Source organism: Primulina eburnea, chromosome 16 (assembly GCF_022965805.1).
Source record: "Primulina eburnea isolate SZY01 chromosome 16, ASM2296580v1, whole genome shotgun sequence".
NCBI classification, from domain to species: Eukaryota; Viridiplantae; Streptophyta; class Magnoliopsida; order Lamiales; family Gesneriaceae; genus Primulina; species Primulina eburnea.
The window spans coordinates 1,041,485-1,058,070 of record NC_133116.1 but is presented as its reverse complement, the minus strand read 5'-3'; the positions used below and the strand labels follow the sequence as shown (position 1 = coordinate 1,058,070).

At 34.7% G+C, this 16,586-nt stretch overlaps 2 protein-coding genes and 1 pseudogene across 2 annotated transcripts; 1 reads left to right on the top strand and 2 right to left on the bottom strand.

Moving 5' to 3' along the window:
* Positions 1 to 2,570: 2,570 nt before the first annotated feature.
* On the bottom strand, positions 2,571 to 4,358 carry LOC140816917 (BOI-related E3 ubiquitin-protein ligase 1-like). Its single transcript, XM_073176415.1, has 2 exons — positions 3,847 to 4,358; positions 2,571 to 3,363 (listed from the first exon to the last, which is right to left on the bottom strand). The coding sequence occupies exons 1-2, from the start codon at positions 4,129 to 4,131 to the stop codon at positions 2,854 to 2,856; spliced, it is 795 nt and encodes a 264-aa protein (XP_073032516.1). The 5' UTR covers positions 4,132 to 4,358; the 3' UTR covers positions 2,571 to 2,853.
* A 2,526-nt stretch (positions 4,359 to 6,884) lies between these two features.
* LOC140816524 (uncharacterized) lies at positions 6,885 to 9,547 on the top strand. Its single transcript, XM_073175856.1, has 3 exons — positions 6,885 to 7,174; positions 8,301 to 8,715; positions 8,818 to 9,547. The coding sequence occupies exons 1-3, from the start codon at positions 7,094 to 7,096 to the stop codon at positions 9,348 to 9,350; spliced, it is 1,029 nt and encodes a 342-aa protein (XP_073031957.1). The 5' UTR covers positions 6,885 to 7,093; the 3' UTR covers positions 9,351 to 9,547.
* Positions 9,548 to 9,744: 197 nt separating this feature from the next.
* Positions 9,745 to 12,619, bottom strand: LOC140816525 (rac-like GTP-binding protein 5; annotated as a pseudogene).
* Between the last annotated feature and the right edge of the window lie 3,967 nt (positions 12,620 to 16,586).

Here is a 16,586-nt window from a genome sequence, read left to right as displayed (position 1 = left end):
ACGAGTTCTCAAATTTCTCTCTCGTTTCATAGAATTTGATGTCGAAGGGTCTTCGCGAGATCTTGTTTTCCAGAGTTGTATCAAAAGAGGACACAGATATCCAACAAGTTAGCATATCATTTAAAAGAATAGAATACCAGAAATGCTAGTGTGTTGAATAGTACTGAATCATTAATCCATTTTGACACATAAAATGGCACTAATAATACACTTTCAAGTTGGTACAAGTCATGTTTTTTCATCACAGACTCTAGCAGTGAATATAGTTGTAGCTCAATATGGAGGTCATATCCGTAAATTTCAATTTTCAACCAATCATGCACGGATGTACGTGTGAAAAATATGTGGCTGATCCGAGATCAAATGCTTCCACCAAATGATGCATGCGCACCAAGTAGGTTGCCCAACGGGTTGATCCACTCATAAATTGAACCGATTCATTTTAGCTTCACAAGAGATGCTTTTAATTTGTAACTAAAAGAAAAGGAAATGAAGTTCAAATTTTAAGTTTTCTACCTTTTGCTCTTATTTTGGCCCTCTACGTTTCACAAGAGTCCAACAAAATTTGATTTTGCCCTTGTGACATATATTTCATTCTCACGTACATTTCAGAATCAACACTGATCAACTAGAGTAGCTAAGAAAAAGAAAGAACTAGACATGAACAAATAAAGCATATCACAGAATCACCCAAAAAAGAGCACGTTGTTTGAGAATAGTACAGACTTATTCCGCAGTGCACTCTGCTTTTGGTACCCTTTCACCAAAATGTGGAAAGATATCACCAAAACAGTAATAAATTTGTCCCCATTACTATTACTGCACTCCCCCTTTTAATCAATGAAATAAAGTTGTTTGGTTGCCTTGAATCTTCCGTGGTTGAGGTAGAGTCCAGTGCAGTGGAGGTGGCAGATTCAAGTACTCTGCCAAGCTTCAGTGGAGGCAGAGGATAGCTGCTACTGGCCGTTTCATTTCAACACATTTCTTTTACTGCCACCTACAGAAAAGTTTTATTATACAATATCAATAATAACATGACTAATTAGAAACCAACAAATGGGATGACTGGCCGTATGACGGGTCAAATATGGTGGCCTTACTGTTTATTTCCTTTATAAATTTATATATTTTTGTCATACTTTATAACTTTATATATTTTTATATCACAAATATATATATAAATCAGAAATATAAGGTCATTTTTGAAACCCGCCGGCTTTTTAAATAAGTCGAAGCTCAACATATAGTTCTCTAACTAGTTGTAAGGTTAAATGACAGAGATAAGATTTCTTAACTGTTTAAATTCTAAAATATGAGTCGAGTTGTTTAATTGAACTTTGATTTGGGCTATTCCAACCATGATGAATCCAAATAGAAATTAAATTCATTATTTTTGTAAGATATCGATGTATATCGTTTTATATCAAAAGATTATCTAATATTTTTTAAAATTTTAACTTAATTATTTAAAAATATTATATAATTTTTAATTTATATATATATATATATATATATATATATATATATATATTATTCGTTATTTCGACGTGTAACGAAAATTTCAAATTCGTCACCCCTATACTTGATATCATGATACACGATCAGCAATCATCCATCTTCTAAAATGCTATATAACATTGTTTAGGCTGTGCTTGGTAGGCCTGATTAGGTGTGATTGTCTAATTTTATCCAGCCTAATCCATTGCTTGGTTCAATTATAAATAAACCAACCCAATCTGTTGTGCAATGGACAAAGTTGTACAAGCCTGGGTAATTTTAACTCATGTCCAAGCCCATTATTATTAGTCCTTGTTTATATCACACGTGTACTTTACTATACTACCCTTCATTATCGATGTCAAAATCAAATTAGCGACGGTTTCTCAAAAAAGATCGGCGACGGTTTCTCAAAACAAGATCGGCGACGGTTTTATGCATTAATAAACCGTCGCTAAATGTCAAATTAGTGACGGTTTCACAAGATCGGCGACGGTTTCTAAAAAAACGTCGCTTCTCAAAACAAGATCGGCGACGGTTTTCCAAGATCTGCGACGGTTTCATGCATTAATAAACCGTCGCTAAATGTCAAATTAGTGACGGTTTCACAAGATCGGCGACGGTTTCTAAAAAAACGTCGCTATTAGCGACGGGTTTTCAGAAGCCGTCGCGAAAGGGAAGGCATGATTCCCCCTCCGACCTTTTCCGGCAGCCCATTTCCGATCGGCCGCCTGCCGCCGCCGCCACTATCGCCGTCGCGAAAGGGAAGGGCAATTTCGTCTTTTCATCGAAAAATTCAAAATTATCCTACACTTAAAAATCGTACCAAACATAATATTATTTTACACCATATATTACAATCCTACCACAATCATTTTCTTTATCATTTACGTACTAATCATTAGTTTATCCTATCCTTCTAACCAAACGTAACCTTAGTGTTCTAACTATATTTTTCACACTTCGAAAACTTATTTTGTCTCCCCAATCGACTTACATCTGGTATTCCTTTTCTTTCCCGATAACATAATATCGATATGTGTAGTTACTTATTAGAGCCTTGTTTCAAATCGTACACGAACAACATGATTATTGCTTCCATTATGTATTTGGTCTGCTAATCCAATTGCAGTAAGTATATTATGATTTTAGCCCAAATCTTGACAAAATTTTCTTTATCCCTGGTTCTCGAATTTAATCCTGTTTGATTTATAGGCACGTATCCATTGAATTTGGGTCAATGCTACCACAAAAATCCTGCAATTGAAGTCCCGCGTTACAAAGAACAAAACAAAATATCCTAATCAGTTCAGTTGAGTTCACATCCACCACCTTCTTTTTCCAACTTTTCTTGGTTCAGAATTTTGCAGGCTTCTGTAGGCCTAGGAACACCTCTAAACTCGCCTCTTTCGCTGTTCCACACACTGGACAGAGCCCCAAAAGTGGCTCACACGCCGTGCAGCAACACAGGTGCTTGCAAGGGAACAAAACAACACACGATCTTCGAGCTTCGCATAATTTGCAACCAATCTTTCTAATCTCTTCTTCTGTCTTTCCCATCTCCTTTGTGCTGCTGCTGCTGGAGGAAGAATCACAAAGTGAATACTCTTTCAGTCTGAATTGTTTCAGCTTGTTGTTGAGGTCAGAGACCATGGCTTCTTTTTCTGTGGCCTTTGTCTCCCAGGCTTTGGCTTCCATTTCTGCTCTCCGCAAGAAATCTTGGAGCTCTATCGCTTTGTTTCTTACATTGCTTAGTTGTTCATCTTTTTTCTTAATTATGAACTTGATTCTGGATTCGTAGTGTTTGTGTAGCACAACAGCTTGTTTCCGAGTGGCTTCTTGCATGAGTAATCTCAAATTCTGATTCTGTCACATCATATGTATAAAACAAGAATTCGATCAGGGTGGGTTAACCGATTATCTATTAAAATGGCCCGACCGCGCAATAATAATCGGTGAAATTGTAGAGATGATGAAGATTTAACGTAGTTGGTCAAATTAAAATTTTAAAATCTGAAAAATATAGGAAGAGAAATTAGACATGAACTATTATTACAAGACAAATAAATATGTCTTCCCACTTGTTGCTGGGCTCGACCGGTCCTATAAATAGTAAATTTTCTACAAATATACAAAATCATCTCATATCGTACGAAAGCAAACCACCCCAACCAAATTTGCAGTCCCCATGCAACTAAAATTGTAGATTACAGACATAATATACTTTAATATTATTGACGCTCGCGGAGTAATCTGCTCATGGAAATGTTTCAAACAAGAACTACTTTTCTCTTGATAAAGTGAATTTTTTGTTTGATGATCAAGAATCAAAATGAGAGTTTTACGTACCTCCAACTGAAGAAACCAATTCATTTCAATGTTTTGCCTCTCAGCTTCAGAGGACAAACATTGCAGAAACTCCATAGAAAGAGTCTCAGAGGAAGAAGCGACAGCTTGATTATCATTAGAACCTAACGCTGGAAGCACAACTCCTTTCCTCTGCACATCATGACCCATTATTTCTTGAAAACAAAGGCCATCTTCGAACCGCATAACCCCATCCTGTGACCCGCACCCGACTAATGATCCATAGCCCATATTCTCGAAGGATAGAAACTCAGCCGGAACAGCCATAAATATAATATTCCCTCGTAAGTTTTAACCCCCCCAGCAAATGCTCAACAGAATCAAGAAAGAGGCAAAACAGGAGCTGCCCTTTCGTAAAGACTAAAGACGAGCTCTTTTTGTGGATACAAGTGCTAAAGTTGGTACTGCAACATGGAAACAAGATGGAGTAGGTTAAAAGCTAGAAACTTGATCTTTCTTGTTACATCAGAAGAGACGCATGACATATACTTTCTCTTTAAAACCATATTTATGTGAAATGGGCATAAATTTTGGCTGATTTATTGCTTTAGGTAGTGGTTTTTGTGAAAGGGAGCAGCATGAAAGGAACCTTTCTCGGGTAAGGATCTGTCTTTATATAGAGGTTACCGTAAATGTGACAAGTTTTAATATCCAAGGGGGATTAAATTACTACGATTTAATAGGGGAGCATTAAATGGAAAATCGAAACTTTACGAGGACTCTCTTATTACGACGAAACAACGATATTTAAATAATTTTCTTATCTCTAACTATATACGGTGGTCGGTGGGGATGGCGGGGGTACGTGGAAATGTACAAAATCAGATAAAGATTAGGTACCTCAAACAAAATTAAAAAAGGGGAGACGTACGCATACAGATTTTGTGACAGGCCACAGTACTGTTCACCTTTCGCTGTTCAGTCCGCAGTTACTGTACTCGGCTTGGTTACCTATTGATGGGCAATTTGCATTTTTAATTCTGATCATTTATAATTCATTATTTATAATCTAATATATATATATAGTAAACCAAACGGGGTTCAGGATCCTCTGTTGTGGGGTAAAAGGATAACAGAAAAATGTTTTTTTTTAAAAAAACATTTTTTTTACTATTTAAAATTTTATTTTTGAATTTTTAAATACAAGAAATATTTTTTTTATCTTTTTGGATATAAGAAATAATCCAATTTTCAAAAATAATCATAAAAAAAAACTGAACCGTTCAATCAAGCTTTTTATTTTAATCTTGTTTATTTTTTTATTCTGATTCTTTTAATCCTATTTCAAGAAAATGTAAAACAAATTAAAAAAGAATAAATCGTACAAACAAGGAAAAATGATACAAGATAATTTTTTTTTTTTCTTGTCAATATTTTGGTATCTTTTTTTTTGGTTCGACCTGGTTCAACATTTTTATTTATAAAAAAAATTGAAATTGGATTATTTCTTATATCCCTAAAAAGAAAATAAGCATTCCTATATTTAAAAGTTAAAATTTTATTTTTGGTTACAAAATATTCCTATATTTAAAAGGAAAAATTTGTGTGAGACGGTCTCACGGGTCAAATTTTGTGAGACGGATCTTTATTTGGGTAATCCATAAATAGTATTGCTTTTTATGCTAAGAGTACTACTTGTTATGGTGAATATGGGTAGGGTTGACCCGTCTCACAGATTGAGATCCGTGAGACGGTCTCACATGAGACCTACTCATATTTAAAAGTTAAAATTTTATTTTTGGTTACAAATATGTTTTGTAACCAAAAATAAAATTTTAAATTTTAAATAAAATTTTTAAAAGGGCTAATAAAATTAACAAGATAAAAAGTTAAAATAATTTTTTAAAAGAACTGTAATATAAAAAAAAAAAAAGCAAAAATAAAATTGACTTCTAACTCGTTTTGTGGTTCGATAGGATTTACATGTTTGTAACAAAAAATTAACTTTTAAATATATTTGTAACAAAAAAAATAACTTTTAAATTGGAATATTAATCACATATTTTAATCAAAAATAAAATTTTATTTTTAAATATCAAAATATAGAAAAAACCAATTCTTTTTAAATAAATTTTTTTAATTGTGTTGTGGGGTAAAACGACCCCAGAAAAGAGGGTTTATTTCATCCTACCTATGCGGGCATTGCCCCATGATAAGATGGATGGTCAAGATTTGTCCATGCATATGTAGGACCCACTTTTTTTTTTTGAAATAGTATGTTTGGCAAGATATTGGCCATCCATCCTCTCATGGAGGTAATGCCCACATGGGTTCATTTAGATTTTTAAATATTATTTAATTTTTTTTTCCTTTAATAGTTGTGGACTCGTAGTCTCGAGTTGGCAATATTAATACATCCTACTACCGATAATTGATTGGAAATATATTTTCACGATTCACGAAAAATAACTATTGCCTTTAATGTTCGTTTACGAATAAAAAATTTAGTATGTCTTTTTACATGTTTATTATAGATATCTATTATAAAAATAATAATATTTTTGATTTTTTTCTTGAGTTGTGTATGATCTGAGATCTATCTCATAAATAGACTCGTGAAACATTATCAAAAGAGCTTTTTTAAGAAAAAAATATAGTTTCACATATTATATAAATAATTATATATGTTTGAAGTCAAAATTTAATCAAGGTAAGATTTGAGTATGAAGTTTTTTCAAATTTATAGCTTAAATAAAATCGAAAAATAAAATTAATAATATCCAAGAATTAGGTCGGAATAAATGTGTGAAAATAATATGATAAGATTCGAATTATATTATGCGATCCTAACTGGATTGGTTGTTGAAACCCAAAAGGTATGCAAAACTAATAGCTTTTATTGAGCTTTGTGTTGATTCAAGCCCAAACATAAAATAATAAGGTTGTGACCCAACAGCCGGAGGAGACGTGTCGAAAATAAAAGGTTGAGTTGAGGGTAAAGTCGTCATAACATATGACCGCGTCAAAATCGGAGACTCCTCGCCTATATATACCCCCTCGAAATCTTCCGTGACGCTCGTTTTGTGAGATTGGTTGGTTGGTTTCCTTAGGTTTTCGAGTTTTGGCGACTCCGTAACCCTAGTATTCTCCGAGATCTGTGAATTTTACATCCAATTTTCAAGTAATCCCTAAATATTTTTCGTAAATCTGCTGGCCAAGTAGTTTGTCCGTCACCGATAATTATTTTTCTTTTCTTTCTTTGTCAAATCTTCGATTCGGTCTTGAAGGTATGTCTCGGTGCTTTCCGTACCCACCACCTGGGTATACACCGAGCAGAGCCAGCAAAGAGGCTTTGATCGAATCGATTAAGGTTGGTTGAACCGAAAACCCTAATTGATGTGTATACGTGGGCATGATTCCTCCTCGATTTAGTTTATCGGGGTTTGGGGCAGTTCTTTATGTATGGGGTAATACAAAGAATCTGGAATTGTCTCTTTGCTAATTGCTGTCGGCTTTTTTCTCTGTTAAAATTATCTCTCAAAATCTTATGACGGTAGATCTGATTGTGACCCTTTTCTGAATTTGGTCAAAAATTTAATCTTTGTTTTTCTGAGCGAGAGTTATTTATTAAAATCAATTATCAATCTATTTATCATCAAAAGCATAGTATGTTTGAGAAATTTTGCAAGTTTCTCGAGCTTCTGGATTGAACACTGTTGTTTTATGAGTGCATCTTGGTCTCATTTGAAAACTCGTGTCACCATAAGAATTTAAATAATATGCGGTCATGTGCATGTCCAATATGTTCGATTGCGGGTGGTTTGTTGGATTTTTACGAAGGGAAATTTAATTTTAATAAAGCCACTTATGGAAATTGATGCTGTGGATATCATGTTTTGGAAATAACCTATTTTAAAATTTCATAGCTCAGTGAGGCTTGTTTAATTTTACTTCTGTAAACTTTGATTATTTTTTTGAGAAAATTCTCAGCATTTTTATCAATTCTTAGGTTGGCTAACTCTGAAAAACTTTCGACGAACCGATTTTTATGTTTCCTGTGTAAGTTTGATGAATTTTTTTGACAATTCTCAGAATCTTCATCTAACCTCATTTAATTGTGGTCATGTTCAAAAGGGTCGGCTGATTATGTACAATTCTTTTAAAGAACCAATTTTTTTTAACTGCCTCGAGGTGATGTTTTCTTCTAAACTGTGTCAATAATTTTGTTAAGAACTGAAAGTTTCGGAATTCCTACACATTCTAAATCATTGCTAAAAGGTAAAGATAATTAGTTGTCTAGAAAAGATGTGATCTCGCATAGATGACTTGTTTGAGGTTGGAGCGCCGGACTTGTAAATATGCTAGCCACATTGCTAAGATGCATAATGCTAGTCTTAATTATGTAATGATCACTGTTGGGAATGATCAAGCTGCGAAAGTTCATTTCATGCCCAATTGGCATCAAATACTAAAACTGTTATGTTGGTGCTCCAAAGCTCCAAAAGGAACAAGAGAAAGCTAAGGCACAAAAGCAAACGAAGAAGAGAAAGGAGAAGGAAAATGAAAGGAAGGGGAGAGAAGATGAGAGGAATGAGATAAGGAAAAAGACAAATGAGAAGACTGATCTGCATTCAAAGAAGAGAAGGAAGAGAGAAGAGCGAAGGGAGGAGAAAAAAGGGAGAAGGAAAGAGAGCATTGAGAAGCCTGATCTGAATTCAAACAAGATCAGCTTCCCTAATCGACAGATTGGCAAAAATATTTGGGCACATGGAGAGCAGCTACAAAGAAGTGGTCTTACTGAGGAGCATGATCAGCCTATTCGTTACTTACCCAGCAAATCTTCCGAAAGTACAGAAAATAGCAGTAAGAGGAAGAGGCCGTCCTCACCCGTTAATGTTATACGGGGTCATGGTAACTTCTCCCCTCCCTTACGGAATCTCTCATGTCCTCCCTTGTCAGTTGATCATTTTTGTGGGTAATATGCTAATACTATATTTCATCGATCTGAAACAGGCACTATTATCAGGATACCGCTGTCTTCAAAGAAAAGGAACTTGCCTGATATCTTGATAAACAAACAACAGATCTACTCCACATCCCAAAAAACGGACATTCCACCTCAGAGAAATTTGCAACCAAATTTTTGTGCCTCGGCTGAGAAAACCAGCGACTTTGTTCAAGGTGACTTCAATAGAACCGATAAAAAGCATATCATTTCAACTTCTGTTAAGTCTGAACCTGCTGTTCCAGCCAAAACACCACCTGGCCTTGATGCTATCGAGGGTTCCAAGGAAAGCTCAGAATCACTACAGTACAAAAATCTAATTGAGAATTGGGTTTCACCATCGTTGCAATATATACCTTTTAGTCCGGAGGATCTGGATTGGCTCATCTGTAGCAAGGATCACGACCTACGACCTGAGAGCAGACAAAAATTTGAAAATGATAGTGTGTTCTGCTCTAGCAGCTCATCCTTATGGCAACCCCGTGCACAGCTCTTGCCCGAAATTGATGTGTATGCATTGCCATTCACGGTTCCTTATTGAGTTTGAAACAATGTGAATAGAGATAGTCATTTGTAGCTGCTGCCTGAGAAGTTTTTGTAGTCGCCTCTTCCAAGGCATGTAGCACCGATTCATGTTAGGATATAATAGTAGATTAGCTAATTTTTTTATTTTCGAATTCTATCAATTGGATTGCCAATGCAATGGTTATTTTCAATCATATGGATTGTATTTGACAATTTTTAACTTGTATATTATAAAATGTAGAATTAGGAGAGAGTTTCCATTTTATGTTAAAAACTAAACCTAAAGAATACAATATTTGGATTTATTTATGAAAACTTTTAAAGCATGCAAGCTGACAGCAACGATCAATGGAGATCTCTTGACCCCCGACCAGAAAGACTCATGGCTGTTTCATAAATCATTAGTGGAATAGAAGAACAACCCCAAACCATGACCTTCAAATTTTCTTTGGCTATCACGCTTAAAAATGGCAAGGAAGCAACAAGGTATAATCAGAAAGGACACAGGTCAAAACCACATATATCATGAGCCTGATATTAAAACGAAAAACCAAAGGAAATCCCAATGCATTATCAAATATAATCAATCCACTTAGTTAGGGCATAGCTGCTCCAAGGCCACGAATGATCGTTCACATGGTCTCTCTTGCCTTGGTCACAAAATAGAGCAGACTTTGTGCACTTTATTCTTCTTTTTTTGCTTCGGTGGTTGCAATACTATCTTTATGGCTGCATCGAAAACAGCCTTCACGTTCTGTGAAAAAAGCATGAAAATATACACCACTGTAAGAGTGTAGGATTTGTTTTCATGTAAGTGCTACTGAATTAAAAGATACCTGCTGTGATTTTGAACTACACTCAACGTATATGTGGCGCCTATTAGTTTCCTGAGTTCCTCTCCCTATATGGATATTTAAGAAAAGGAGTCATGGACACAACAAGACGTTGGAGAATCAGACTAAGAGATAAAGTTTCTTTACCTGAGATGTACTAATAAGCATGGCTCCAGGATGATCGACGAAGAATTGCTTATCATCTCTTAGATCTGTAGATCAAAATGTTTACACTCGGCCAATCTTATTGTGACAAATGATGCAAAATACCATATTGGTTTAGAAACACAACCTTCGTGAGAATGACTGGATAAATGAGCAGAATGACTGGATAAATGAGCATAAAGTAAAAATTGATACATATTTATTGCATGCCCACACTTTTTCTTGCTTATGCCAGTGCTTAGGTTAATTACTACCATTATTTAACCTTTTCAAACTTTTATAAACTGGCATTTAAGTTCTGCAACCATATTGTGTCACTACTATCCCGATATATCATTCAAAAGCGTGATATAAACATCAAGCAACGTACTGCTTTTTAGACCGAAAATGTTTAGTTCATTGTCAACTATCTTACCAAGCTTTGTTCCGACAAGAATTATTGGAACACCAGGAGCATAATGTCTCAACTCAGGAACCCACTAAAGATTGGTAAGAAAGGAAAGCCGTGGTCAGTTTTTCGATACACAATGGATGATGAAAATACTTTAAGAGATTCTAACCTTTTTTGCAACATTTTCATAGCTGGCCTTGCTAATAAGAGAAAACGCAAGAAGAAAAACATCTGCTCCACGGTAGCTCAATGGCCGTAATCTATTATAATCCTCCTGACCTGAGCCGTATTATGTAAAACCAAATCAAAAGGGTCAAATCAAGAGACAAAGTTATTAGATATGTCAAAAGAACTACCAGCAGTATCCCATAATCCTAGGTTCACTGTGCTACCATCCACAACCACATTTGCGCTGAAGTTATCAAAAACGGTAGGGACATAATCCTGTTGAACATAAGGGAAAGAGCAGAAATTGAGCCAATGTACAAAACCATTAACGGCCAGCATGTCTAAAGATATCATCTATACCCAAGAGCATATTTCTAAGTTACGGCAGAATCTAGAGCAAGCCAGGAAATTGAAATGAGTGGAGAATTTAAAGAAGCATTAACAGTGCCCTTGTTCAAAAATATAATTATTAGAAAGCCTTAATTTCTATCACAAAGACAACATGAATTATGAATGAGCGACACCGACTGACTTAGTACTTACAACCCAATTAATCTTTTCCAACACACAAGGAGCAACAAGCCGCAGTTGCCTTTGTGGTAACGAATCAGATTCTTGGTAACCAAAATTCTTTCAATTTAACATATATTGAAACGCAGATTCTAACAACTTAAATTACTTAAAAGGCAGCCTAATCCAAGCACGAAAGGTAGAAAGAAGAAGAAATGTGTAGCTCCATTAAGTTTCTACCCACCCGGCCACCTCCCACTAAGCCACCACCACGGATTATGCGGTTGGATAATATTTATCTTTCATTATTGCAAATAATCAAGAATTGATACTAACACGAAGTTCTTGAAGAGAAACCCTCGAAATAAATTTGGAGTATCAAGAAAAAAGAAGCAAAACTCACCGTAGGAAATGTGTTGCTAGTATAAGAAATCAACATACAAGTTTTGCCTACAGCTCCATCGCCCACCGTCACGCACTTGATGAACCTCGTTGCACTCATTTCAACCACTCTGATCCCAGCCAATGGAGCCTCAAGCTTCCTCCTCTACTTTTTCAAGTTTAACCAAGAAAAAAAAACATTAATTTCCAGAAATGTGACTCAAAACAAATCAAAATTCAACAAATCAAGAATCACGCCTCAAGAACTTCACACCACAAGCATTACAACCAAAATTCACTCAAAAAAAAAAAATTCCAAGAAGAAACTTCCACCTCTGGCCTTTGAGTGGGAAAGAAGATTGCCTCGCAAGATTTGGCAACTTTCCCTGCAACTACACGACTTTATGACAGCTTTATCTTAAAGAAATGTTGGGGGTCTCACTTTTGGTTGAACTTCGTTGCTTCTGGTATTTCACCAATCAATCTTATTTTTTAAAAAATAGATATTTTATTTTGCTATTTTCAGAGTGTTTTGGTGGAACTAATGCTCACCATTAATGAAGCAAGCACATGGGTTGGAGTGGCTCAGATCCAAGGCGTCCATGTGCAATGGATATTCCCTGATTCAAATCCCTCGACCAACTTGGGGATATTGTACCGGTTGTTGATAGGATTCGTTGCCATGTCCTTGTTCGACAGCCCAAGATTGCATTAAGAAAAAATCCCAAGCACATCGTAAGTGTAAAGATATGGTAGACCACTCAACCCGTGGTCCATTCCATCTCCCGAACAAAATTTAAACATGAACAACTTTTTTCGAGATCCTTTGAGCTTGAGGGTGCATAGGGTAGGAGTCATTCTTCTAGCCTAACCAAATGGGGTCCATTGATTACAAATTTAAGATTCGATTTGATTTCTCAGATATATAAATATATATTTTATAAGTAGATAATATAATTCATTTTTTATTTGAACTAAATTATTTATTTTTTTTAAACCCAGTAGACCATTTGTTTTAGTTGTGCGTATCACTGAATTTCTAAGCCCAGCCAAAAACAAAAAGTTTTATTGGGCCGCAACAGGCCCAATTATAATATTGCAAAACAAAGAAACAAATCACGAGTGTCTCACGTTTGAAAAAAAGGGAAAAAACTAGAGAAAAGATTATTAGGCCATCCACAGTAGTAGATGTATTTTCTCCAAATATTTGTGAATCTCATAGTCCACGTCATCAATCAAATATTTCTACTACTCGAATATCTCACATTTCACAATTAAATATCTCACCAATCAAATATTTATGGGTTCTACCTGTCACTTTAATTAATAGTTTATTTTCATTTAAAGAAAATAACTTACAATTTTATAAAAAATATTAAAAATATTTTGAATATTTTTTAATATTAAAAAGATATTAAAAATATTTTTGAATATTAAAAAAATATTTAAATAATTATTAAAATTAGAAAGTTTAATTAAAAATATTAAAAAAATGAAAAATAAATTATGAATATTTGGTGGTGTGAAATATTTGGATGACATGTCACTATTGTGGGTGCCCTTACTCTCATACTAAAGTCATATTTAAATATATTTTTTTTATTGATAAATTTTAGATGATATTATTTTTTTCAAAACCATCTTTGTTTCGTTTCATTTTTACTTGAGCTTAAGGTAATTTTTCTGGGATTCTACTCTTGAAACTCGAAATCAATTTTTATGGGGTTTTCTGTTTTAGTGAACAGAGGAAAGATAAACGAGCTCTGCAAATTTAAATTTTGCACGGTTTTAATACGACCCGGGTAATGGTTAGAACCTAAAATCTCTCCCGGAAAGATCACATCATTAAGGTAAGAGGCGTTTGACAAGTGTTTGTGGAGTATAATACAATTAAAAGGGAAACTTTGCGGTAAGGGGGGAATCATAAACCCGAAGACAAAACTTATAAGATTAGAATGGTTTATTTTTTGAATTAATTAATGGCATCTGAATTCTTAAAGAAATAGGAAAAATTCCTGTGGTAAACATTGTTTGTATATTACATAAAAGTAGGGATAATTCAACATCGAGATTCAGACCAGCTTAATATTTATTACATATACCCCAATTTAAAAAAACAAAGGGGTGGTTCACAAATTACAGTTCACAACACAAACCACGGTGAAAAAAGAAACAGTGGTAAATAAAGTAGGAGGAAGCCAGTTAGCGGCCACCACCATGTACAATCCCTCGTATGCAGTTAAACAAATGGATGCTACCCACGAGCTTTTTATTTATATCAGAGCATGGAGATGGTTAGCGGAGACGGAGAAGTCGCCGGAGATCGTCAGTGGCTCCAGTATTAATCCCCGCAGCCTCAACTTTGCAGCAGAGCTTTGGCCTCAAAGAAAACCTGGGAAAAGGCAAGCTGCTCGGCGGCGGAGATATGGCAAACACCACAGAACCTGAAAACTTGTCGGAAATGTTAGTTTCAACATTTTTATAATCATCGGGAATGTTGTTACCTGGTGAGACTAAAGGTAAAGCTTTTGCAACTGTCTTGGGAAGGTGGTGACCCAAAGGAGTGGTGGATGAAATAATTATACAGTCCGAAGGTTTCGGAGGTGAAACTTTGTTCTCGTTTCTGGAAGAATTTGGCATCTTGGGGGTGAGGGGTGAGTCTCTGGTTCTATTATTGTTGCCGGTTTTCCTGTTTATAGGAGGGCAAGAGAGACCTCTGGTGGAGGCTGCGCCGCGGGGGTGAGCGGCTGGGAGAGGAAGAAGAGGTGGCTGCGCCGATGGTTGGAGACATGGAGGGCAGGAGTGGGAAAGAAAAGGTGGCGGAGCCTGTAAAATACCAGGTTCTTGAAAATTTGAAGGCAAAAATTTCGAAAAGGAGCTATATGCTAAAGGATGGTTGATTTTCTTAGGATTTTTGTATGGAGGAACTGTTTGATTTGGTGATCTTTGAATCATTATTGCCTCAGTTGAAATAAATATATGCAGGCAAAGCTTGAGTAATATAGAGCAGAAAAATTTGAAAAAGACAAATTTTGATTATTAGGCTGATGATCTCAAATAAAACCGGATCAGAGCCCCTTTCAGCTTCGATACAGCGCAAACAAAATAAGCCAAATTGATAGAAAGATATCAAGAACTTACAGAAAACTACAGATACGATCAATCAGTAATTAATATTCTAACATTTTAAACTTCTTGGAAAATATGGCCTCGTGAAATTAAGCCGATACAAAAAACGAAAACACAAAACTACAAAGAAATATATATATATAACTTATTAAAGTATGGGATTTCTTCAAGTATAAAATGAAACCCAGCTGGGTTTGGATTCTCAAGATCCGAAAGAGCAACTTTCTTGGAGCTCCCTTAGGTCCCTTTAAATAGAAAGTGATTCCTCCAACGGCTACTTTATTTTATTACCTTTTCTTATTTTCTCTTTTTGTGTGCTTTTTTATATATACAACTTAAAATTGATTTCTCAGAATTAGAATTAGTGGAACTTCCAATATTTTTTCCACGAGTTATTTTAATTTTTTTTTTACAATTTTTCTGTCTAGTGACAATGCTGAAAATTAATTAAAATTTAAAAAATTTCCCTTTATTTCGTTTATAAAATTATTCGTTTTTAGTTTCTTTTTTATCACATATTTTTGTTTATACATGTTGAGATTGTGGCAGCTAGGTTAATGCATGTACTTAAATATATATACACATATAAGCTTTAAAAATTATTCTAAGCGATCAGTTTACCATATAACGTGACACATGCAATCAATTCGGGAGGGTATAAAATAGCAAATATTGAAAGATCAATTATACCTACTGCATGTATTTTTATGCTATTTTTTATTTACATAAAAAAATTTATGAATCTGAAGATTTCCAGGATAAAACTAATTACGGTGTTTATATTTCATACTTTAAATGAAGAATCTTGTTGAAATGGTCGGGTTAAATTATTGTATATGTAATATTATAATAAATTAGTTTTTAGAGTGGAAAATGCGAATTAAATTAGCTGAAATATTACATGAAAGACTAGTAAAATAGTAAAAAAAATGTCTACCAATATATTTATTGCCTATAATTTTGACTTGAGGGAAAATTAAATTCCATGGACAACCTTATATGGCGGTCGCCGGTCGGTTGGCACACAGAGAATCCCCCGAGTCGTAGGGCGGCAACCGCCGGAGCTATAATGACCGTAGGATCCTATGAATCATTTTCAGAAATAGCCGTTGTGCTCATGCTGACTGTTGAAATAGACTTCTGGAGAAATCAGGGCCGTACACGTCTTTGGTTGGAATGAATAGGGTTAGCTACGGATTTAAGACGACCCTTTCTCTTGCATGTTCTCTACAACTTAAAAAACAGAAAAAAATTGTTACATGAAAACAACATGCAAATAAATAAAATAACTTAAAATTCAGTCGATTCTTAAGTCTTAATTGAGTACTCAAATAGAATTCACACTCATTTGATGTATAGAAAGCTAAGGAAAACAAACCATAGTATAAAATTATCGCTCTTGTTCACTCAAATTACCAATTTTCGAAATATTTGATACGAATTTTAAATTATAATTAAAATATTTATGTTAGATCAATCGTCCCTCGTCCGTCTTTCGATTCCTTGATGGTGAGAAGATAAAGAAAACGGATTCACATATTTTTTTATATGTAATTAGAATAACATATTATACACTATAGATAAAAAGTTTAAGCCTTTCCTTCATAAAAAAGCTAGAGATCATAAAGCAAACAGACTAATTGGGATATTAGGTGTAAAACTCAAATTTTAGCGT

Coding starts and splice junctions, on each gene's coding strand:
- LOC140816917 (XM_073176415.1), bottom strand. CDS start 4,131: ATGGCTGTTCCGGCTGAGTTTCTATCCTTCGAGAATATGGGCTATGGA. Junction 3,364..3,846: donor ATTGGTTTCTTCAGTTGGAG/GTACGTAAAACT, acceptor ATGATGTGACAG/AATCAGAATTTGAGATTACT.
- LOC140816524 (XM_073175856.1), top strand. CDS start 7,094: ATGTCTCGGTGCTTTCCGTACCCACCACCTGGGTATACACCGAGCAGA. Junction 7,175..8,300: donor CTTTGATCGAATCGATTAAG/GTTGGTTGAACC, acceptor GGTGCTCCAAAG/CTCCAAAAGGAACAAGAGAA. Junction 8,716..8,817: donor TAATGTTATACGGGGTCATG/GTAACTTCTCCC, acceptor GATCTGAAACAG/GCACTATTATCAGGATACCG.